Source organism: Zonotrichia albicollis, chromosome 4 (genome assembly GCF_047830755.1).
Source record: "Zonotrichia albicollis isolate bZonAlb1 chromosome 4, bZonAlb1.hap1, whole genome shotgun sequence".
Taxonomy (NCBI): domain Eukaryota; kingdom Metazoa; phylum Chordata; class Aves; order Passeriformes; family Passerellidae; genus Zonotrichia; species Zonotrichia albicollis.
In genome coordinates this window covers 20,234,408-20,258,656 of record NC_133822.1, presented here as the reverse complement: position 1 = coordinate 20,258,656, position 24,249 = coordinate 20,234,408, and the positions used below count along the sequence as shown (strand labels likewise).

Genomic DNA, 24,249 nt, shown 5'->3' with positions numbered 1-24,249 from the left:
TCAGTTCACTCTGTTTGCTTATGTCAGCTAGAGAGAAAAAGACCAAGCAAAACTATTAAGTGAAGGCTGCCTGCCACTAAAGTGAATTTGCTATGAAATCTAAAATCAGAAATGCTGAGGTGCATTGAAGAAAGGACATGAAATGCACTGGTGAGGACTGCTTGCAACTAACAGATGCAAAACCTGGAACAGATAAGCAAATGACTGCTGATCCTATATTTCTCTTGTAAGACAGGGCATTCCTCTTGGCAGGTGATTCCTGTGTGATAAGGAAGATATCTGCTGGAAAATGGCCAAAGTATGGCATGGCTCAGCTGATTGTGTGGCATTAATTGTGGCACACACACAAACCATAACCTCTTTTCAGAAAGGAAGCCCTTTCAGGGGAAGGTGGGGCTCACAGCTGAAGTGAAGATTTTGGGTCAGCAGAGCCCCATTGTGTGTCATCTGGCACAGCCTGCTCCTGACAGCCTGTCCATTCACCACTTATCACACTGTCCCGGCAAAGGCATCTGACAAAAGAATCCAGTGTCAAATACTTGGGCAAGATTGAGCAATTCAGCCCCCAGGAGAGGTGAGATTAGCAACACAGGGAGCAGCAGCCAGCTGGGGCCAGCCATGGGTAGCTGTGCTTGGTGCTGCTGCTGGCTGAGGCTCACTGCAATGCCAGGACATCCTGCCGAGAGTCACAGCATGGCATGGAGCAAAGGGATGGATGCCCAGGAGGGTCAGGTCCTGGAAAAAACAGCCAGTGCAGGGTGGGCTGCTGTGTGTGACAATATAGACACATAACTGAAATGGAAAAATCATCCCTAAGAGCAGAAAGACAAGTTCAGTTATGCAACACACTCTGTTTATACGGCACAGGGAAAGTTTGTACTCCCACCTGATTTCCTGAGGATTGCCTTACACAACACCAGCACAACATGGCCCACTTGTGAGCACAGTATAAATAAGTCCCAAAGAGAACTGTCCTATTGTTCCTGCCCTCCCTGCCAAGGCTTCAGTCACCACAAAAGCATGGCATCTCTCCTGATCCAAGCTGGTTACATTTTGAAATGTTTTCTGGTAACTTAGAGCAAGAAGTTCAGGGAAACGAACAGAATTTGACTTCCTAGGAAGCTTAAGCATGTGCCTGGCTGGCTTTGGTTTCTAAGAGGCAAGTTCACCTGTGCATTTCCTACAGCAGGGCAACAGTCCACACAGACTAATGCTCATAAAACGTTACTGGAAAAAAGGAAGCTCTGTTCTATCTCCTAGTCAGACCTCACTGAGGATGAATCAGTGTTGTGGTGTTCTGCTGATTGAAACATGGCTTGAATAAAGAAAATCTAGGTGACAATCCTATAGTTGGGTTTAGGGCTGTAACCAGAGGGGGTTAAAGGCCCACTCTCAGGGGCAAAGCATGAATGGGGTACTGGGTAACACCTCTTGTGGCATGGACCACTTGGAGTACAAGAAAGCTTCAGCTAGGGATGTTTCAGCTCAAATGCTGTTACACAATCTCCTTTTTACTTGGTTATTTTTTATCAAATCCATAAGAACCCCACTCTTTGGGATGCCTTCCTCTCATCCCTACCCAAATGTGACTGAAATTAGCCAACAGGTTCTGAAAGTTGAGGGAAACTAAGGACAGATGTGTATAAAGTGATGGTTTTTCCACAGTAAATCAAGCTAAACACTTTTCACAATTGAAATATGCAGAAAGCATCACAGAGTTATCCTGTAAAATGGGAGAGCTCAAAAGACAGCTTGGTTACAAATATGGCAATAGGCCAGCTCAACAATTATTGAAGAGCAAGGATGCCAGGAGGCTGAAAGAACAGCAACAAAACCTCACACTTACAACAGAAGAGGAAACAAATACAAAAGCCAAGTAAGAGGCAGGGAGAAGCTACAGTAATAAAAATACTACTAATAAACTCCCACCCTTGATAATCTAACTGAATTCAGCTGTTTTGAAATTATCTTCTTGACATAGGTTTTTGTGCAGGCAGTCAAGCTTCTAACATCAGTTTCCTAAATCACAACAAACACAGGATAAAGCATTATGAACCATTTTTCACCTAATCCATTTTTTACAAAAATACTGGCTGTCCCCTGAGGGAAAAGCAAATGATGAAACAGCTGAGAAAAAGACAACTCATTTGCTTTGTTTATTTCCCTCCCTACTTCTGATCTACTTTAAAAATAGGTGAACTGGATCCAGAAAACCAAAGGATTGTCCCAGCATGCAGAATTGTTCTTTTTCAAAGAGTTGTTGGGAAGTTGTAAAGAGAAATCAATACAATCAATTGTGAACAGTTTGGTTCTCACTGAGGAAGGATTCCCCAGGTCCTGGATTGTGATATAGGAAATCACACCAGGATTATGCAATCTGCTAGGAGCATGGACTGAACACTAGAGATAGTTTGCTCGAAAGCAAAAAGGATCATCACAGTTTTTAGGAGAGCTATTATTTAAAACAGGCCTTGGAAGTTTATTTCCACTGTCCAATTCTTCACAGCAGGTTGGTTCACATGTCCTCAACTTTTCACCACTACAAGTGACTTTAAGGATGAGGTTTACCAAAAAATTGATGGTAATATAAAAATAACTGGTAATATAAAAATAACTATTCATATAAATGTAAAAAGTTACTCTCAGATCCCTTTGTTCTGCCTTGTATTTTCAGCACTTGGATACATGCTCCTTCCAGTGAAAGACTGGGCTAGCATTTTACTACAGCTTCTGATTTCATAGACCAGGGCACGAGGCCATATTGAAACCCAGGAAGGGATTTCTAGTCCATATTTTAGAATATACAAGAGCTTGAGAGGCAAAGGGTATGCTGTCTAAATACTATTACTTATTTTCATTCCTTCAGGGAGAGGGCACCAGTTTTGAAATCTGAAGCAAAGAAAACCAACTGTCTGCAAAGTGAATGTTTATTCAGAATTTTCCTTTCCACCCATTAACCTGAAAATGGGAAATATAATGAATGAGAAAACAATCCATTAGTTTAAGGTCAAAACACAGACCTATTAAAAAAAAAAAAAAATAAATAAAAGGGGAGTGCTTTGTGCCGCATCTGTCCTTGCCCAATGATGTGCATTTTAATTTATGGCTATTCAGACTTGTTTCTTCAGAATGTGACATATCCAATGCTAAGCTTGTTTTTGTCACTCATTTTTTGTATGGCATGAGGAATATTATTTTAATTTTTTGCTTCATTACCCTCATAATGAACAAGCCCATGGAACTCCCTTAAAACAATATTGTATTAGCAACATTAGTGAGTCAAACACTAGGCAGGAATACCCACAGCTTCCCAAATTAATGAAATTATATTTGGAAGCACCAACAAACTTGAAATTTTATACTGAACATCAATCTCTGCTTGTGACTGGAGCAAAGTCTTGGTGGCAGGAGAAGAGACTGCAGGAACACTGTGGTGCTCCTCACGCCTTCTCTTAAGGCACTCAGAGCTGACTTTGAGCACAGACTGGGTGCTGCACAATTAGACAAGCCAAGGGCCCCAGTTAATGTGGCAGTTCCTGTTTGGCCTGTGCTTTGCAAAGTGCCCTGAATGGAGACACCAGCACATGAAGCATCAGGAGAGTAACACTCTGGATGCCAGTGCAGGCATTTCAGACAGCAGCATGCCAAATTTTCAGAAGCATAAGAAAATACAAGTCCCGTTCTGCAGACAAACCCATTGTAAGACTGTTTCCTCTGTTTGGCTTTCAGAGAGAAAACTGGATCTCCAGACAGACTGAGCCCACGATGAATTTAAGCTTCTTGCTATGTATGGAAAGTAAAACTGACCTGATCACACACAGCTCAAAGTGCTGATCTTAGTGATATTCTCTTTTTCCAAGTACAGGCTATAGTTTGTTACATTTTTTTTTTTTCACAGAACGTCAAACTGTACACTTACTCACTGGTGTAAATAACACACACTGGAAAGAAAAACAAGAGAGAGGAAGAGACTCAGCTTGGAAAAAGAACCACCAATTTTCGTTTCAAATGTAGCTGAACAGAAGACTTGAGAGGGAACAGATTAATTATTACAACTGCTAAACCAGGACTTCACTATAAAGTTATCATGTCCAGATGTTCTTTTTGCCTTTGACAGGTTTTGAGGTTTTACTTACAAAAATACAGACATACATCTATTCTAAGGGCATCTACATGCATTTAAAATGCCTGTAATACCATTATGAATGGTATGCATTCTGCACTCCCATTCGCCTGCAAAATGAGGAATATGGTGATGGGGCTAAAAATGTTTGTTTAAACAAAGAATATATAGTTTACCAGTAGTATTAACATATGCATTCTGTTTATGCATTATAGTTTACAAGTAGTATTAACAGATGCATTCAGTGGTTATTCCAGCAACACTGCAGTAGTTTTTTTGCCTACAAGTTGTAATACTGTCCCAGATGATGAGTTCAAATCCACACAAAATTTGTGCATATTAGATGTGTATTATTGACACTTCTTAATGTACACCGTATCTTTTAAAAATTCATTGCTGTTGGAAGCTTTTAAAAATAAAAGTCTTAAAAATGGACTTTTTCCCTTGAAAGTATTACATATATCTGATTACTGTGCTGCCAAGCTGAAATAGTCCCTCCATTTTCTGTTCCAAAACAGATGGCAAATAATGAGCACCTTGGAATATTCTCCGCTCGCGGTATTCAGCTTGCGGTTCAGGACTTTCCAGCCTTCTGGGTCAGCACACATCTCTAGAAAACTGCTGCACATCAAGGAGCACCAGCACAGCTGACATAATTCAGCCTCAAACCAACCTTCCCACACTTAAAAGCTCCTTGTGTCAGCTGAAGCATCTGGGATTTGACTTTGGCTTAAGAGCAAAGGGATGTGTTTAGGAGCAGAAGAGCCTAAAGTGTTCGGAGCTTCAAAGGCAGCAGAAGCACTATGGATGCTGAGACACTGAATGTAAAAAGGGATGGTTTTAGCTTTTTTCCCCCCAGTTCCTCACAATTCAGACATTTAGATTTAGTTACCACTCAACTGGGAGAGGAGACAAAGTGGCAAGATATTTAATGTTTCTGCAAGTTTACCAACACTGCAGTGCTCCACAGTAAACAGTGATCCTGAAAAGATCATCCAATTCCTAAGCAGTTAAACTCATAATCTCTATTAATGAAACTGTTATTCTGTGACATAATTACTGACTAATTATCCCTTATTTTAACAAGTGTCTGTAGGTCAGAGGCTTTCTTTTCCATTCCACATAAAAGTGCATCTGCAGTGGTGTAAAAGACAATTGATATTAGAATTTTTTTTCAAAGTTTCTTCAGAATGCTAAACAACTGACGCTATACCTTCTTTAATGTCTTTTGTTAACCTTGCTCGTTTCTTTAGAAAAATAATAAACTACTATGTCTCAATTCAACTCTTTAAATCATGCTACTTCTTTACATAGGTCTCTTTCAGTTCAAATGGATCAAACATACAATTCACATTAATTTCAGTCTTCTTTAGATTTGCTTCTTAGAACAGTGGCTATGGGGTACTCAGTTCTCCTGTAGTCACAGTGCCACCATGGGTTAACTTTAACTCCAAACCTCAATTTCCAAAACTCTCCCCTTAGGCTAGCAGGGTGATACAACTTCAGCAAAGTTAGTTCTGGAGAAAACATGAATTGCAGAGGCTTTGAAAGAATTTTCATTTTGTTTAGGACAAGATATAGGAATAAAATGAAACCATAACTTTGGTTTACAAAGTATAGCTTTTATTTTACAGACTGCTTAAATGAGTTTTCAAATATAGATTTTAAAAAGTCATGAGTCTTTCAATATATACATTCTGAAATAACATTATCACACTTACATTTGAAATACTTATTGCTAATATGTTAATATTTTTGTATTTTACCAAGTGTTACCTATGAAGAACATTTTTAAGTGTTCAATAGTAATTAACCCATCATTGAAATACCATCTCTCAGCATTCTCTAGTGCATAAATGCTTTTGTAGGGATTCAGGAATTATTCTGATTTACAGGTTATGGAAAGCATAAATATGTCTGCTAGGCTGAAATGGGAGCCACGTTTAAGTCACAGGAAAAAAAAAGCATTAACCTAATGAACCTACTGAAGTGGCACAAATAACTAAGAGAGAAGGTATTGATTCAGTCATAAAGGCTAACAAACTTACACACTTGGAGATTCAGTTTTAGTCTTCTCTTGGTCACAGCAAGAATGTGAAACACCAGAAAGTTAATGACTGCATGGCACACAGCATTCTGGTATAATCACAACAATCTGGGGAATTCAAACAGATTGCAAAGGATTTCATGCGGAACAAACGGCATTAAAGAAGATTCTTTAATGAAATGTAATTTTTGAGTCACAGAGTACATCAAGTAATTTTGAGGGGAATCTTCAGGGCACATCTTCAGGCATTTTTTTATATTGTTCTCAATGAGTGCCTCAAGAGGTGCAAAGGTAGTTTTATCCTTATACAACCTGAATTTTAGCTTCTTTGCTGAAATTACCAGCAAAGGCACCAAACTGGAGGCAATTTCTCACCCTAAGCAAACTGTTCAGCCACAGCTTCTTTCGAGTAAGGCCAATGAAGTCAGAAAATGGTTTCAACTGACCCACATAGCAGAATCTCACAATCTCATACTCCATTAATGATCTCCCAGTCCCTTGCCTTTTTCTTTTCCCAGTGTCATTTTCAAACCAGCCTTGTCACGTTTGTACCTTTCTATAACATGCAACCTGAACTGGATAAATCAACCCTTCAAGAGTAGGAGTTCCTTTAACAGCTTCATACAGACTCTAATGCGGCACTGAATAGCAGTATATGCTTTGAAAATAGATTCAAAATGGGGTTTAATATATTTTACACTTGTATTTTAGTTCTTCTCAAATCTGAGTATCACTGATTTGCAATCACCATAAGAGAGCTGACTTATTTGTAATTCTTGTTGCACCACTGCAAACACAGGATATTGCCAAAAAGGTACAGTTTATCAGTGAAACGCTTTCATTTTCCAAAGTTAATTTACCTTTAAGTTATGAGGCAGAAAGAAGGCAATGTAGGTTAAATGTGTTACTCAGAAAATATAACAATGACCAGAAAGGAGTTTTAGAGAAATGGAGGTTTAGAGTTGTGGAATTCTTAGAGCCCAATGGAGTAATTTCAGCAGAACCAGAAATGAATCCGACATGATGCAGCATAAAAACTGCAAGGATCTCATGATTCATTTTCATGGGGGAAGGGTTCAGGTCAAAATATGCTGCCTGTTCAAACTTTCCAGATCAGAACATGGAGGATCTTAGTTCTTAAAAACGCCATCAGACAAACCATGTCATCCGTGTGATCCACACAAAACCATTGTCTGCCAAAGCTCCAAACACATGAGCACTTAACAAAGGTTTCCAAAGGCTGGAATCAGTCTCTTCAGTCACTGAATGAAGATTCACTATCAGAACTCTCTTCTGCTTTGCCATCATCTCCCCAGGCAGGCACAGGGGCATCTGGGGTCCTGCAGGAACAAAAACATTCTGTGCTGTAAATCCAGCTGAGAGCACAAGCGGCTCAGCACGTAACACGGCTGTCCTTGCACGACAACCACAGGCACTTTATTGCCACAACATTTAACACATCAGCTGTTTATGGCTCACAAACTCACACCTTGGTGGTATTGCTTCACCTACAACTGGAAGGCAAACACTAGAAACTGTAACTCACTGGACATCAAAACTCTGCAGACACCAGAGTGAATGCACGCCTTTGATGCCATCAGAAATGATGACAGATCGTTAAGAAGTGGCAAACACTTGTAGAAAGAGTTGAAAGCAGGCAATAATGATTAATTCAATTTTTTTTTCAATCTTCAGAGGTTGTTGGGCTGAAAGGAACATTCTGTACACTACTGAGCAGTGTAAATAGTACATGAAAAAAATAAGACAGGAAATGAACAATATTGTATCCAACTAAAACTGCAGGGATAATTTAGTGAAGCAAAAAAGAATTACTCAGAGTGGAATTTGGCTAGAACATTGGGTTAAATTTGACATGCAAGAGCAGCCATGGGATTTTTATTGACTACAAATGATCAGACCTCTTGTATTTAGTTTTAAAGAGATTGTTTAGGATGGATCTTAACACTGTGGCAAAATGTTTGCTTGGGAAATCTACTGGAAATGAAGTTGAGAGAAGCAAGCCATCTAAAGACTAACTAACATTACTGTCTGAAGATGCTGGCTCTCCATGGACTCTCCCTCCTAAGTATGTAATGAATTTGACATTCAAGCAATACAGAGCCTGATAAAGGCTGAAAGAGAAGTATAAAATACAAACATAATTATACTTGGGGGAAAATGACATTCAGAGAACCTCACTTCCTGTATGATAGCTAACATCTCTTGGATAAAATATTGCATTTTAAAGTAAGCTGACAGTTGTATTAATCATCCTGTTCTTATTTATCTTGGGAGTATAGAATTTCTTTTCCAATATTAGTTCTGTTTAGTGTAATTTCTCTGCTGGGAATCCCTTAGGTAACTTTAAAGTGTTCCTAAACATTTTTGGTGCAAAGATGAGAAGTGTGTGAAAGAGCTGCAGAAGAGCCTTCTCCCTCCCCACTGCACACCTCTAAAACAAGTGAAGAAAGCATTTGCTTTCTCATGCAAATACCACTTCACAATATTATTCCTTGTTGCTGTGGTAATGACAAAACAGAAGAGCTGTGCAAAGACGTGATCTGCAGAGACCAGTGCAAAACCTCTCATTTGTCAAGAAGAGGAAGATGATGCTGAATTCCTTTAGCTCATGAGAGCAGGACAAACTCTTCTGGAACTGAAGATAGGCAAGAGAGGAAGAAACAAAGTAAGAAATAACAAAATAAGAAACAAAATACGAAACAAAAATTGAAGATAGGTAAATTGGGAGCTTGATAGAACAGGCAGTTAACAAATGCTGTAGAAAGTTGAGAGGTGGAAAAGCCAAGAGGAGAGTGTAGAAACAATACTGTAATCATTAGAATTAGCACACCCACAGCCACAAATAACCCATGCTCAGCCAATGGCAAGGAGCTGGGGCAGTCTGCAGTGAGTGACTGAGCACGCAGCCATGTGCACATTTTCCTAATTTTCTCTGGGACTGAGTGAGCAGGCCCAAGGAAGCTGAAGACCCAAGAAATGCAGTGTGGATGGCAAGACACATATAAAAGAAGAAGCCTACAATCAAGAATATTGAAAAGTCACCCCTGATACCTTAACATGTTCCACATTATGCACCTTGCCAAATAATTAGCTTTCTGTAACTAGTTTTCAAACCAGTAACATTTTAAAGAAAATTTGACTAAGCGTTACTGTTGCACAGATCTTTGAAGATGGATTTTGAGATCTAACCCCAAACATATTCTGTGAGCCTCAATCCACAATAATAATGTTTCTGTCTTAACACAAAATAGGCAATCCAAAAGCAGACACTTTTTAAAAACAGCTTTTCAAATTTTAACATATTATCTTTTTGTTTTATCTACTATAAAAATCCACCCAAACAGGAAGAAATAGCAGCATTTATAGAAAGGTATGGACAGCAAAAAATACAATACATTTAACACACATATAGAAAACCCACATTTGCTAAACTTATCTCCAACTTGCACTGGGTCTTTTTTTTTATTTCTCATTCAATCAGTAAAGAAAACAACTGAGGAATAACTAATTTAGGCTTATCTAGACCAGGAAGTAACTGGGAGCTAAAGTGACTCATGATATGATGATACTTCAGGTTTATTTTATTTAACAAGTAGCTAGTTTCAGAATAAATAAATGTATAAAATGTATAAATAAATTTATAAAATGTAAAAGGACTTAATTGGAAATGAAAAATGGACTTTTTAATACCTTGACAGTTTCTGAAAATAATGCAAAAATACTTCAAACATTTTGGTGTCTATAATGTAAGAATGAAAGTTAATACTTTAATCAGTTTAACAAATTCTGTGAAATAATACAGTAGAACTAAATTAAATGTCAACTGTAAAGTAAGACTGAAATTAACGTTTATGGCCAGACAAGAAGCTTGGAAAGTTACTATCTATTCTTATTATAGCATTCTTCACATCAGATTAACTCAATCAACAGCCAGAATTATGAACTGCTGACGTCAATTTACGCTGCCAATTTTGAAGTCAAGGTGTACACTACTCTACTGAGGGAATCTGGAAACAACTGTGTTGTCCCTCAAGCATTCCACAAAATAAGACTGAATTTGTTCTTACTACTCTACAATAATGACATTTTCTTATTGGAATGTTGAAAGCAAGTATTTGGGAAAAATCTCATAGTCTACACAGGGAACTGCAAATGGCTACTGACCTTTCATTTGAGTCCTCATTGCTAAATGCACACTGTCAGATGCTAGACTGTCACTGCTATAGCCCAGAACACCATGAACAACCTTTTCTAAGCACGTTTTTCCAAGTTTTTTAAACACACAGTTGCACTGCAGCCCTACTGGGAGTCACAAATTACTTACTCAAGAAGATCTGGATTCAGCCCCTCGGAAATCATTTTGTTTCTTATTGCCATTACAGGAACACCCTGTGTAGCAGGAGGAAGAATAATATAAAACTACTGGACACAAACAGGTGAGATAAATAACACAGGTACTTTTAAACCACACTTTCATAGAAATTTATGCATGTCACTTGTCAAACAACAGCATGGAATGTTCATCTCAGTTCCCATCATAATGAACCTAGAAGCAAGAAATGATTGAGATTAAAAGCCTGTTTAAACCATCTTATATTTATGGCAAAACATCTAGAGCAAGTTGCAGGGAGAGAAAAATTAAGACTGGATAGATATACTTTCAATTTATGCACACAAAATTATGAAGCTGACATTATCTGAATGGGTAAGAACGTGGAGAAAGCACAAAGTAGCACAAAGACAGCAGAGAAATTGTGCTAGGAAAGACTTGGGCATGCTGAAGGTATATCCAAGAGAGAGGAGAAAACCAGGGAAGTGCATCTGCTACCCCTCCAGAAGGATCTTGTAAGGCAGTGCTAAAAGCTGGAGAAGTCTAAAAAGCATGGAGAAAAAGGCAAACAGGACATGAGAACAGAAGCACAATTTAAAAGTGAATTCTCTGAATACTGCTTGAGCAGTCAGGCCTGAATCTTCTGCGACTTGTGGACAGATTTCAGCCAAATATGTACATGTTAAAAAAAATTCCCTCCATTCACTACAAGTCCTTCCACAGCTTCTGCACTTTATTTTATTCATCAACACCTAAACATCCTCTTATCTTGGATCACATATCCAAGACCCATGTCTTAGGAGATCCATTCCAACAAACTGCTCCTATGTTTCCACTATAGTTGCTCAAAGGCAACTTGTTGCTTTGCCATCTCCTGTTGGAAACCATCAGAAAGACCATCTGGATCACTCCATGCCAATACAGGATATGGGAAAAAAACCCAAACCAAAAGAGGATACAATATCTGATTCAAAAGGAACAAAGTTACTGGTGGTCTAAGAAATTCTAAATGAAAAGTGGGGCAAGGGCTAGTGTCTTTTGTCCAAAAGCAAGTAAAATAGTGCTACAATAAAGGGCAGGCATGACTAATGTTCCAGAGAAAGATGTGATTCCAGTGACATCTCCAAGGTAAGAACCACAATTAAGGATTGTGCATGAGCACTGTGGAACAGCACACACACAGGTACATAGCTGTAGCAATTTATCAGAAATGATGTCAAAAAAGGTCATTCCAGCAGCTGCAATGTAATACCTTGAAATAAAAGAATATCTCATCACTTCACAACTAATGTGCATTATACAGGTGAATATTTTGAATATTTATTTGAGTATTTCATGACGGTTTAAAAATTGAGTTATTCTAGTATAGATCTGGACACCAGGGATTGTGTGTCTACACACCATCTTGTACTAATGCACTAATTTTTCCCCTGCTTCACTGCTCTTAGGGTACTTTTCCCCACCTCAGAAGTCACTGATGAATTGTTTATCCATTAATTCAAACTACGTGAAAACAGAATTGAGTCAGATCAGGCAAGGCAGAATTCATATTTGATTTCAATCAAAGGGAATTTGGTATAGGACTTCTAAGAATGGGTTGTTTTTATGTTCACACTTGGTGTGCATTAAAATCTGTGAGAAAAAAATCCTCTCAGTACCCTCATATATCACAGATCCACAAAACTAATCTGAAGTTTAATCAAAATGCTCTTTTAGACTTCTTACCTGAAGGAAAACAATTAAGACTGTATCTTTATCTATTTATAATACAATCAGGCAAATACAATTACTTTACCTTTCATGCTTCCTAAATTTTAATCTGCAAATATGCTACTGCTTTTGTGTGATTTCTTGGAATATTGTTGTAAATTTTAAAAAGAAAGAATTTAGTATCCTCAATTGCACTCCACCAAATGAGTTTGTCACAATTTCATGGAAGAGCTACTTTTAGTTTAGAATGGTGCTCTTTTATACAACAAACATTGTGAGTAATAAATAATTTATCAGTTCAAACAAATCTTCACCTAGAAACTTAATTTGGGCAAATAAATGACACTAACTGAAATACTTGACCGGACAAGGAGACAAGTTTGGCAAATACAAAAACACACATTAATTTGTAGTATGTTAGTTTGACTTTCCTACCACACTGTTTACAACTGGCAGAAGAGTCACCAGGAACTGCCAGTACACAGGAGAAATGTGGAAAGTGAGATCTCACTCCTCTAGCAGTCATAAAAAAAATAAAAATTCAAAGTAATTAGACCATCCAGCACTTTCAAATCCACTTTGAAGTCTGGCATTAAATCAATACAGTAACATAGTGTTCTACTCTCTGCTACTATCCCACTCCTACGTTTTCCAAATGGTTTGTAATGAGCTACCCATAAAGTTCCAATTTGTGATTCAAGTGAAAAATTAGGTTTGGAACACCATTCAAGGGATGAAGCAGACCAATTGTAATAATTTCTCTGAAGACTGAGTGAAACCATGAAGTTAGTTTTCACATAAGCAACATTTTATTAATACTATGACACAGTCATACTTTCCAGAATTATAGTATGTATTTTAGAGGAAAATTTTCCCTGACAAATTGAAAATAAATTGAAATAAACTCTTTGTTTCCAATCTCATTTTTAAGTTTGTGGATGTGAAACGACCTCTTAAAAATATCACAAACAGTCTCCCATTCAACTTCTCATTTCTTCATTAGATTTCACACTTGTTAATATTGAGATTATAATAATTTATTTCCTATTTATCTGTAGCACAGACCACAGATAAAGATGTAAACAAAACCTGCATCATGAATAACAGGAAACTGGAGTGGAACCAGATAATGAAGTAATCCTTGTATCTCTATTTTGGTCCTTACAGAGATATCAAGTACTCCTGTTCTGGACTATACTTGCAAAGCTGTATTTAGTACCCTCCAGTAAAATCAGGCTGCAATCAGTCTGTACGCAGGGAATGACTCCAATTTGCCAGGACAACTCCACTTTCAGTGGCATCTTCTGTGCCTCCGGCTAATATCACTTTGCCTTTACACATTTCACACCTCACTTCACTTCACAAGTCTACCAGCAGAATTTTGTAGAAAGATCTTGCCAGAAGCTGTCTGAGGGAATATATTACATTAATTCAGTTATTAGAGAAGATGTGCTAGAATATTATGATATTAACCTACCTTAAAGATTACTGTTGCAATGTATGTTTTCAGACATTTAAGGTTCACTTACAGCTGTGTGGTGCATTCCACCAAAAAATAACATGCTAGCCAAAGAATGACATGAGAACTGACTTACCACTTGCACCATTTTGAGGTATCTGGCATATCTTGGATCCTTGGCCACAGTTGTGACATTTTCTGTTACCACCTCTGTTTTCTGCAATCCTTCTTCTTGTGTATTGTTCTGCTGAATGTGAAGAACAAACCCTTTAATGGTTAGGTGCACACACCACAGCCATGGAGAGATTCCAAACAATAAAACTGAGTACTTCAGGGTAAAGAGCAACTTTTCCTCATCAAAATTATTCTGATTCACACTCACAAAATTAGAGGTTTCCTAGATGTAAGAAATCACAAATCCAGCTCTTTTGCTGTTCACTGTTACAAGAGTGTCTTTCTACTTTTAGATACAATTTAAAGTTATTGAACAACACATAAAAAACCAGAAAGACCCTAATAACCCTGTTAAGTTGCATTTAATAAATATAACAGTATTAAATGCAAATGCTCTTTTAATAAAAAATATTTATAAGTATATCAATAAATCTCCCCCTGTAGTCCAATGCCTTTTTTCCTCAAAGTATTTGATTCCCTGACAAAGGTTTCATACATATCATGGAACTTCTAAATTGTACTTTTGAGTATAAATCATTACTCAAAGGACAATATAACGAAATCAAAGATTCCTTGAAAGTATTTAATTTAAATTAAATGAAAGATGACGAGAAGTTCTAGTAGTTTTAAAAGAACACAGAAAACTGTAATTTTTCTACAAAACTAACCACCAGAAAGTGTGAAATACATGAACTTTATATACTTAAATATACTTTATATACTTCCATATCTGAGAGGAGGAACATTTTAAGGAAAATGAACTCAAGGTGAGTCATTCTCTAATGTGGCTGGAACATGCAATGCTGTCCAGAGTCTCCCCTGCTGTAAATCAGAGTTACAATCTTTGACAGGCAGGCAAAAGCAGCAGAGTGCTCCAGCTACTGCTTTTCCACAGCAACTTCCACCAAATAAGAGAATGAGCAGAGATCAGAATTGAGGATTCCATGAGAAGAAACTGTAAGGGGAAACCAGGAGAACTCCATCTACAAAAGGGGCTGAAAGCCTCACTTAGTTAAGTGGTGATCATGGGATTCAAATGTCTGGGTTAAAAAATCAACAAACCACACACATTAAATTCCCCAAAATGACAAGAAGTTAGTTGCAGGGGTAGTATTTTAATGCTGATTGCTAGTAATAAGCTGGCATTTACTATAAGTGGAGGATAATATACAGAAAACCTTCAATGTAATAAACTCTTTAGAATTAAGCATGCTAGAAATTCCAATTTGAGCTAAAAGCTCACATTCTGAAGAAAGGAGAAAAGAGTTGCAATGATGTGATTTGAACTGGTATTTTCATTCATGACCGTCCCAGCACCCTGATGCAATTCCTGTTCATAATTTAGTGTGATTAAAGAAAAGGAAGGAGAAATTTAGCACTAGATTTGAGTTAGTTCTAATTATTTAAGTCACACAGTTAATAAAGGGTATAGCCTTTTTTGTTTTAAGTCACTTTTTAAAACAGTGCCAATAGAGAAAAGCCTACTCTTAGACTTTTACAGCTGATTGCTCACTTCCAATAGAATTGCTCCTTCTATCTACTGCAAATGACATTTAAAACTTGACCTGGAGAGCTCTGTTCCTCCAAGGTATGAGTTATGCCTCATTACTTACTCCAGGCTGAGGTGATCCAGCTGTCTGTGGATCTGCAGCAGCCTGTGCCACAGGACCATTTGTAACACTGTTCACATTTGCACTGGACACTTCAAATTTGACATCTTCTAGGCCAGGAATTGAGGATAACTGAATGCAAAAAACATCATCAAATAACCAATGAGCACTTCATAAGACTACATGTACAAAATCTGCAGCACCCTGCTTACCACTTACTATCCAGGTAGGATTTACATTAGTAAAATTGTAACTTTCTGCCCTTTGTTTTGGTATTTTGACTGGGGGGAAAAATCTTTCTATCCAGCTGCCTTCTACAATAAAAAATTTCACTGTTAACACAGGGCTGCAGAGCAGGAAAGGCTTCCACACCTTCCCAGCATTTTGCTACTGCATTTATCAACCACATGAGAGCCATGCAATCTCTGCTACTTCTCCTACAGCGAAAGAAATCATGGCAAGAACAGCTCTATCACCTAACAGATGGGAGACTGGTTACAAATTTTTGGATTTTCTACATCTTTCACTTTTTTAAAGGAAATTATGTGAAAGGATATTAAACACACCACAAATCTATTTGAAGGAAATTCTGTTTAACATGATTATGAAGAATTCTGCAAAAATTCTTCATCAATTCAGATCATTCCTAAACATTTTGAAATAAATAAGAGTTAGTAAGCTCTGTTTGTATTATTACACTATTTTTTTCCCCACAAAGATCTTAATGAATGCTTTCAAAATATTCCCCCCCTTGCTCCCAGAAAAGCCAGCTGAAATTGCCTCCACCATTATTGAAAGAAGAACTTGCTAAAATTTTATGGTGGGTGATTGATTGACTTTGGGATCTTGTTGGGGTTTTTTTTTCCTAGTAAATGATATACTGTATTTTCTATCTAAGACCACAGATTGTATCTTTTTGTCATTTCAGCTAAAGAAGATAAACTAATTTACATTAGCTTAGATCCAGTTCAGGTCACATTTCAATATCAAAAGGATTTCCAAGGCTTCTCCCTAGTTACTTATATCAGCTGAAGTCCTTAGAGTCCAGTAACATACAAAGATACTTTTGTTTTACAAAGGGGGGAAGAATTTCCTTATTACTGTTTGTATGGCACAAAAGTGTTCCTTTCCTGTTACACATGCTTAACAAACTCAAATTTTCCACTAGGTATTGTTGTTTCCTTTCTTCTGTATCAACTACCTATTCAAATGTTACACAGTATAAGTAGTAAGACATTAACTAGGGAAGAGAGTTAAAGAATTTTTGGTATCAGGATTTGATATCAGGATTTTGACATCAGACTCCTTCAAATCATTATGAAAACTTATTGGCTCAATTCAGACTCTAGAAAGGAAGCTAGTTCACATAATCTAGGAGGCTGTCACTCTTAGAAGATGAAGTCTCTATCCATACAAACCTTTGCATCCAGAATATTGAGCGTGGTTTCAATTTGTTGGATACGGAGAGACAGTGCTGACAATTTCTACAACAGAAAACAATTAGGATGTGAAAACACTCTCCTGTGCACTTGGACATATAAAAGAGTTTGCAGCTAGTTTAAAAAAATCACTTTTTTTAGCTTCTCCCTGCTGAAGGCAGAGTGCAGTGTAAATGAGATTATCACATTATGAAATGAATGAAGCAATGACAACCCTTTGTAGAGCAGTAGCTACAGCGGTACAAATTTTAAATAATTTTACTCTGCAGTTGGTTTTCCCCTATAATGACAGAAATGAAGACAGACTATTTACAAAAGAAAGCCAAAGTAAATAGGGTATTACTTTGGGCAACTGGAGAATAATGGTAGACACATTGTACTCTCCCAGTTACTGAAAGATCTTTCTTCAAAGCTTTTTCCAAATGTGGAAGATGAAAAGAGATGATGTGTGTGTATGTAACTGCCCAAATACAAAGAGAAAATCTGATAATTAATACAGCAGGTGATTCAATAGTCCTATACAGCCAAAATCCACAATCAATCAGAACTAACCAGACACTTTATATGCTCCAGGTGCACCTCAATCAAATTTTGACTTTTTTTTTTTTTTAAATACAACTTAAGTTTTTCTAAATTACTCCATAAGAACTGCCAGTCTTTTAACTAATCACTACCATACTCCACCAGACCTGTCCAAGTGAAGTTGGCTAGAGTGCTGGCTGGCAGATACGTACCATTCTGACAGCTTTCTGGCACCTTGGCAAGATTCTGCCTGGCTCTGAAGCAGAACTTTAACACCCTAAGAAAATGGCAGTTCTGCCAATATGCTAGAAAAAGCAGGAGACTGACAGGAGTTAGTCTTTTTGGATAGAGCACTGACTTGTTTACAGATGGTCCTTTGTTCACGAAGAGGAGTCAGCTCCTATTGGAAGGAACTATGTGTTCTACATTTAACTGGATAAGGGGGAGGAAAGATGTACAAAAGACAATTATGCAATTTTATGGGTCTATTTGACTAGACAAGAGCCAGGAAATTTAGAGTTAAGGATGGTGTCAGCTCTGATTTTGAGTTTCTTGGCTTCTGTTGACTTACACTGCGACCTTTCACATTAAAAACACTTCTGTACTTCATGAATACGAAAAACTTCTCAAGGAGTATATAAAGCAACTATTTGAGTCTCTTGAGTAACAGCACATTTTGGTTAACTAATAACTGTTTTATTAGGCAGACTTCACAGTGCTGCTGTGTGCTCAAGGTGGCTTTAAATATACGTGTTCTGATTTCCAGAGGGCCCGTGGAAGAGGGAATTCTGGTATCAGTTGACAACTGACTCTTGGACAACTGACAACAGCATCATCAGGCGGTCACACTGTCCCACCTATCAAGTTACAAGAAGTTCAAAAACCTAGGAAAAATGACTTTTTTTCCTCTAAAGCTCCATATATTCTTGTAATATCCAAATCTTATACTTGTCACGCGTCTGGCTCTAAACTTCACCAACAAATAACAGAATTTCTCAGATTACATGGCTTAGGCTAATTGGATTTGACTGCTGCTCTGGCTCAGCTGGCTAGAGCTGTATGGCATTCTTTGTTGAATAAACTAATGAAAAAGTACAAAAAACCTCTAAAGACAAAAAGGTTACCCTCAAAGCCACGTTAGAAAACACCCTTTTTACAAGGAGGACTCTTGTCCTGCTCAGTGGACAATTCTGATCTTCTTGGTCTGGTGTATATCCATTGATTCTAAAGTCACATAAACTTACTAATCCCAAATATTTTTATTTTTCTCTCTTTTTGCAGGAAACTGAAGTTAAAGGCTTCATGTTCTATACTAATCACTTGCCAAAAATGTCCTTTTTCCAACAAAAAAACTATTTGCATTCAGTAATTTGCATTTGCTTAGCGTACAACTCTCTTAAATTAAAGGTGATAAAATCTGAAAGCAAGTCTTGATGGACCACAAAAACATGGCATCCTTCTTTCATAACAACATCAGAGCCAGAGATGAAGCTGCTCAGAATAAATTCCCTGTATCAAGAAGTTCAAAGACTGTTAGAAATGCAAAAGTTTAAGAAAACAGGAGAGTGTGGCACAATCAGGAGTTCATGTGGATCCCTTAGGGAAAAATTCTGTCTTGAGCACTTACTAAAGAGAAACCTTCAACAGAAAGCAGACTACATTTTTGGTTTAGGCTACCAGTATTACTGCATCAAAAACGTTTAAATGAATGGTTCCCATTTTTTGAATTTCTTTTAATTGTATCAAGGGCCAGCTGGGAAAATAATAAACATACCTCTTCACAAACAGTAGAAAAGCGGTTGAGAAACTGCACTGTGTGAACCACAAACTGGTTTAGAAATGCTACAGTTCTTTTCTGCTGAATAGCAGGAACCTGCATTAAAAAAGGTAAGGAAATTAGGTTACACATCAATATCAAGTTTCACATTTGAATTGAAGTATCTGTTCAAATGCACATTTTTTAGAAGAAATGATTTGGAAATCTGTCTTAAGTGTGCCTGCTATGAATGCATACATACATACACCATTTTCTAATACACATATGCATTCATACAAAACCTTTGCCACTAAAAGCCTACTAGCATGACAGCTGAGAATTTACAGGACACATAGAAAAGGCAACAAGACCCAAGAAATGAAGGATTGTTATCTTGAAGAAAACACCTCCAGATGAAATTGTGAATATTCCTGAAAATCAGAAGGAAAAACAAACTTGGCCAGCCATACTAATACTCATTTACAACTAATGCCATGATGAAAACTGAAGTGTAGTGATGTTTCTGTCTGAGTATTTGAACACCCAGACTATCCTAAAATGACCAAAAGTTATCCTCCAAATCAGTTTTGATGCTCACATCCTTTCCAGACTAAAATGTAGAATGTTATGTTAGCCAAAAAGAATAGTAGTCATATTGTAACACAGAGTTGGGATTTTTATTTAAACCATTACAGAAGACGGGATTCAGGAATTTGCACACAAAAGTTTATGTATAAAATTTTAGTTTATGTATAAAAATTTAGTGCCAATGTTAATAACCTTGGACAACTGGTTTAAGTTTTAACATTCCCAATGGAAATCAGCCTATGAAATTGTCATTGATTTATATGGAAGATTTACAAGGAATATTATTGGCAGCCAAGATTCTGCTGCACTTTTTTGGTGAATACAGCGACCCTCTGGTCTTCACCTCTTCTTTAGCCGCTGATTTATCGGTGCATTCAATACACAATGGCCATCTTAAAATATCCTGACTTTTTGTGAGACTTTTGTTGCCACTATCTCGAGCCTTCATCCTGTGCACTGTACAACAGCATCTGCTGAAGTTCAGTTCTGTGGTTCCAAAATTTGCCAAGCAGAAATTTGCATTTGCTTATGACTTCAGCAGAAATCTGTGGGGTGGCACAGAGCACGGAAGACTCACTGGGTGAACTCGAACTGTCCTGTCTTTGCGCTGCCTTTTGAGGAAACTAAGTTTAAAAAGAAAGTTTCTGCAACATTTAAAGAAACGAACACACAGCTTTGCACAGGATTTGCCTCGCAGATCGATGTCTGAGACGGCTTAGTCTTTAAATACGAAGTTATCGCAGAACTTGCAGGAGAACAGCTGGAGACAGAGGCAAGGACCAGAGGCCGCTCGTCCCCGGTGCGAGGGCGGCACCGCCCCCGCACGGGGAGCTCCCCTCGCCCGCTGCCAGCGGGCCGGGCCGGGCCGGGGGACGCGGGGCTCGCCCAGCACCAGGGCCAGCGCAGCCGGGCAGCAGCAGCGGCAGCCGCGGAGCGCCGGGCGAGCGCAGCCCGTACCTTGGTGAGGTCAATGCCGGAGCCCACGATGGGCAGCCCGTCCTCGTCCATGCTGCTGGGCCGAGCCGGGCCGGGCCGGGTGCGGCCCCGCTCCGCAGCTCGGCCGCGCTCCTCAGCCTCGGCCCGGAAACAAACGCCGAGCGCCGCGGGGCGGGGCGTGCCCGCTGCCCGCGCTTCCTCCTGGGAAACGCAGTCCCGGAACGGAGCCCTGTGCCCCGGTATAAACCCCGGCGATAAACCCCGGAGCTCCTGGGCTGCCTTCTTTGGCACCCGCTTTTTTGCATTTTTTTTTTGCATTTTGCGATGCAAGTGTTGCCAGCCGCTGAGGGGCCCGGCCATGCCCCTCACTGCCCCACACTGACACGCAGCCCTCCACAGGCCTCAGGAAAGGGCCCTGCATGGTGGTGTTTGGGAAGTGTCGTCCCCTGCAGTAAAATGTCAAGGAAATAATGAGAAAAGCCAGTGAAGGAACTATCCCTGTGCTCACACGCATAATTTGGGTGGGGAAGTGCCACACTTTGGATGTGGGGAGTCAAAATTAGGAGCGCTGAATGCCTCTGGGTTCTTCCAAAATAGACAAATTTGGGGTGATCTGGAGTCCTTGTTTACATCAGTAAATCCAAAGAGACTGTAGTGGATTTCCATATTAGTGGAAATTCTTCATGGTTACATCTAAATACTGCTGCATTTAATGAACCCTCCTAAATTCAGGCCAGTTAAGAAACCGTCTCAGTCTGAGGATGTCAGGTGGAAACTTCTTTTGTGATGAGATGAATAAAGACTCACTAATTACTGCAATACTTTGAAGACTAGATCCTAAATGTAACATACTAATTTTGGTTTAAAATTTACCAAAATTCTCATTTTACTTCCAAATCATCAGTTTGCCAAAACATTCTACAAATCCATATACAGAATCAATGGTAGCTTACTCCAGTTACCATAAAATTGTCAATTATTAACTGAAACAGCTTTTTTGGCTTTATTACTTTCACAATGTATTTATGACTAACCTGCTGTCATATGCACATCATTATTACATTATTACAAGATAGTATAGCAAAATTTTTCTTGTCCATGCTAATTGAATTATTGAACATCTTCTGATTCATACTCAGCTTTGGAGCACTGATGTTGTTGGCTCAATTTCTCACCTCTCCAAAAGGATGCACTGCAGACTAACCTACAAAATTCAGTGGGTTTAGCTTTCAATCCATAGCTTACAGGAATTGTTCAAATTTGTGTCGGGCAATAGAGCTGTTTATTTAATTAAGAGTTATTTTGCACTAACTTGAGTTATTTGTTTATAATTACCTTAAAATTCCAACTAAATATATTCGAGAAGAATTAATCTTGTTTATCATTAAGTGTCTATAATAAATGTTTTCCAGGCAATGGCACTTAAAATTAATGTAAATGCATAAGATCTCGATCTTATCTGAATGTCTTGGTCTGGATAAGAAATCTCCCAAGAATATGCTATTTTATGAACTTTCTGGTACTTCCTGCTTTTAATTTGCCCAAAAATACTACATAGAAAAGTGCAACACAGCACTTTTTCCTCCCAGCTGGAGTTAGGAAATGCAGGGTATGAAAAGTGAAAAACAGAAAGGAGGAAGTGATCCAAATTTTCCAAAACCTCTTAAAAAAGTTTAAATTGAACTATCTTTTTAGCTGTAAATATAAATGCCTGAACTTCCAAGGAGAGGATTTATAAAAAATATAATTATAAATTGAGTGATAACATCCAGGTACAATTTGAAAATGTATTTTTTTACCAGCACCCATGCTGGATGATAAATGTCAGACTGAAGAATAAGTGCTGTACAGGATGTGACTGCTGGCAGTTTATACCCTATGCATGTGTACATAATATATTGCCATTTAAAGGCCCTGTTCTGTAGCTCCACCTTCCAGTGAAGGAAAAGAGATTAAAGAGTGTTTAAGAGTTACCAAAATGAAGTTTGGTTGAACATTAGTATTTTGAAGATGTCAGCTTTCCAGATGCTGAGGCTAGCTTGGAGTGGAAAAGCTGTGTGTACAGAAAACTGATCAGAGCTCTATCTTCATCATTGGTAAAAAATACCTGACTTGTGATTAGTGTACATAGAAAAGTAAAAGCAAAAATATGGGTTTCAAAGCATTGAAACTGATCTGCTCCATATATTGCACAGAATCAGAGCCTCAGATCAACAGCAAAACAAAACTGCACAAGCTGAGAAAAATTGGCAAGTGCTACTGAAGCTTACAATGTTCATATGCATCTTTTGTGCTTATATTCTGTTACAGGTCCCAGGACACCACATTCAGGTTAGAATCAGCCCAGAACTCAAAAAACTCTACAACTGAGAGAGACAAGTTAAACAGAAACAAAAAGCTGATCCAAAAAAATTTCCAGACACGGTGTCACCTGATCCTCCACAAGGGGCAATAGTTGTTTTTAATAAGGTGGCCCAATGAACAGCTGAAAAGATCAGTGTGGATTAACATTTGTTTGATTTCCCATGGAGTCTTCTAAATCCATGCTTACAAAGGGTATTCTAGTAAAATTTTCTCTATGAAACCAATATTGCATCAATGATTTTTCTCTATGGTGAATTTAAGCAATGTCCCCTCCAATCTCAATAATCTAAGTGTGCCAGAATTTGTACAATCCTTGCAAACAGTTCAGAAAATTATCAACCCTTCACAGTTAAATAGACTGAGAAATACAAATGTTAGGTATTATGTAGGTTTCTTAAAAAAAAAAAAAGAAAATGGAAACTAAATGATAAATGTTTTTCAGTTCTCTGAAAATGGTTTGTCACGTTTCAGTTTTCCAAGTACTGTGCTGAGGCAACATGAGAGGATTAACTAATTATTTTGTTCTGTACAAAAGAGCATGGAGAACATGCAAAAGACATTAGCTGCTTTCTTATTTATTTATTAATTTAAATATCCATAGTACTTCTTTCCAGTTTAAAATGAAGAGCCTTGAACTTGGCAAGATCATTCCTGGGTAAACAGTTTTAAGTAGTCCTTAAAAACAGAGTATGAAAAGCAAACATCCTGGTTTCTGAATTAACTACAGAACAAAAGAATTTCTGTTCTTTGGTCTCCTGGGTCTTAAGCAATTCTAAACCCAAAAAGTCTGACTCAAGAGTGCACCTGCACATACCCTTGCATATTGCCCTTGTTTATATGGGTCCTGAGTATAGTGGATATATTCTGCACAGACAGGAGCTGTGTGAAGTTTGCTCTGAGGACAGAAAATCTCACATCTGTTTCAATTCCATTACACACCAGAAGGATAACAGTGCCTCAGGCCAATCCTTCCTCCCAGAATCACAAAGAGTTTTAGCTACAAGTGAAGTAAACTTCCCCTTAAGGCTGCTATCTGCTCAGACAATGGATACAAGATAAACAGAGCACTGTTACCTTGCAATACCTGCTTATTTTACAGTTTAGGCACACACCAGTCCTCTGGAACTTATAAGGAATTTCATATTTGTTTTAGGTAAATTTTGGTGCCAG

At 38.1% G+C, this 24,249-nt stretch overlaps 1 protein-coding gene across 4 annotated transcripts; it reads right to left on the bottom strand.

The window, feature by feature from the left end:
- Positions 1-3,830: 3,830 nt before the first annotated feature.
- Positions 3,831-20,894, bottom strand: WASHC3 (WASH complex subunit 3). 4 transcript variants are annotated; one of them, XM_005482726.4, is made up of 7 exons: positions 20,737-20,894; positions 19,210-19,308; positions 16,893-16,958; positions 15,478-15,606; positions 13,827-13,937; positions 10,516-10,580; positions 3,831-7,510 (listed from the first exon to the last, which is right to left on the bottom strand). In XM_005482726.4, exons 1-7 carry the CDS (start codon positions 20,785-20,787, stop codon positions 7,426-7,428), a joined length of 606 nt encoding a protein of 201 aa, XP_005482783.1. In that variant the 5' UTR covers positions 20,788-20,894; the 3' UTR covers positions 3,831-7,425. The 4 variants fall into 4 exon arrangements, with proteins under 4 accessions (XP_005482783.1, XP_005482784.1, XP_026646682.1 ...); XM_005482727.4 differs by having other exon boundaries at positions 13,827-13,934; XM_026790881.2 differs by lacking the exon at positions 15,478-15,606.
- Between the last annotated feature and the right edge of the window lie 3,355 nt (positions 20,895-24,249).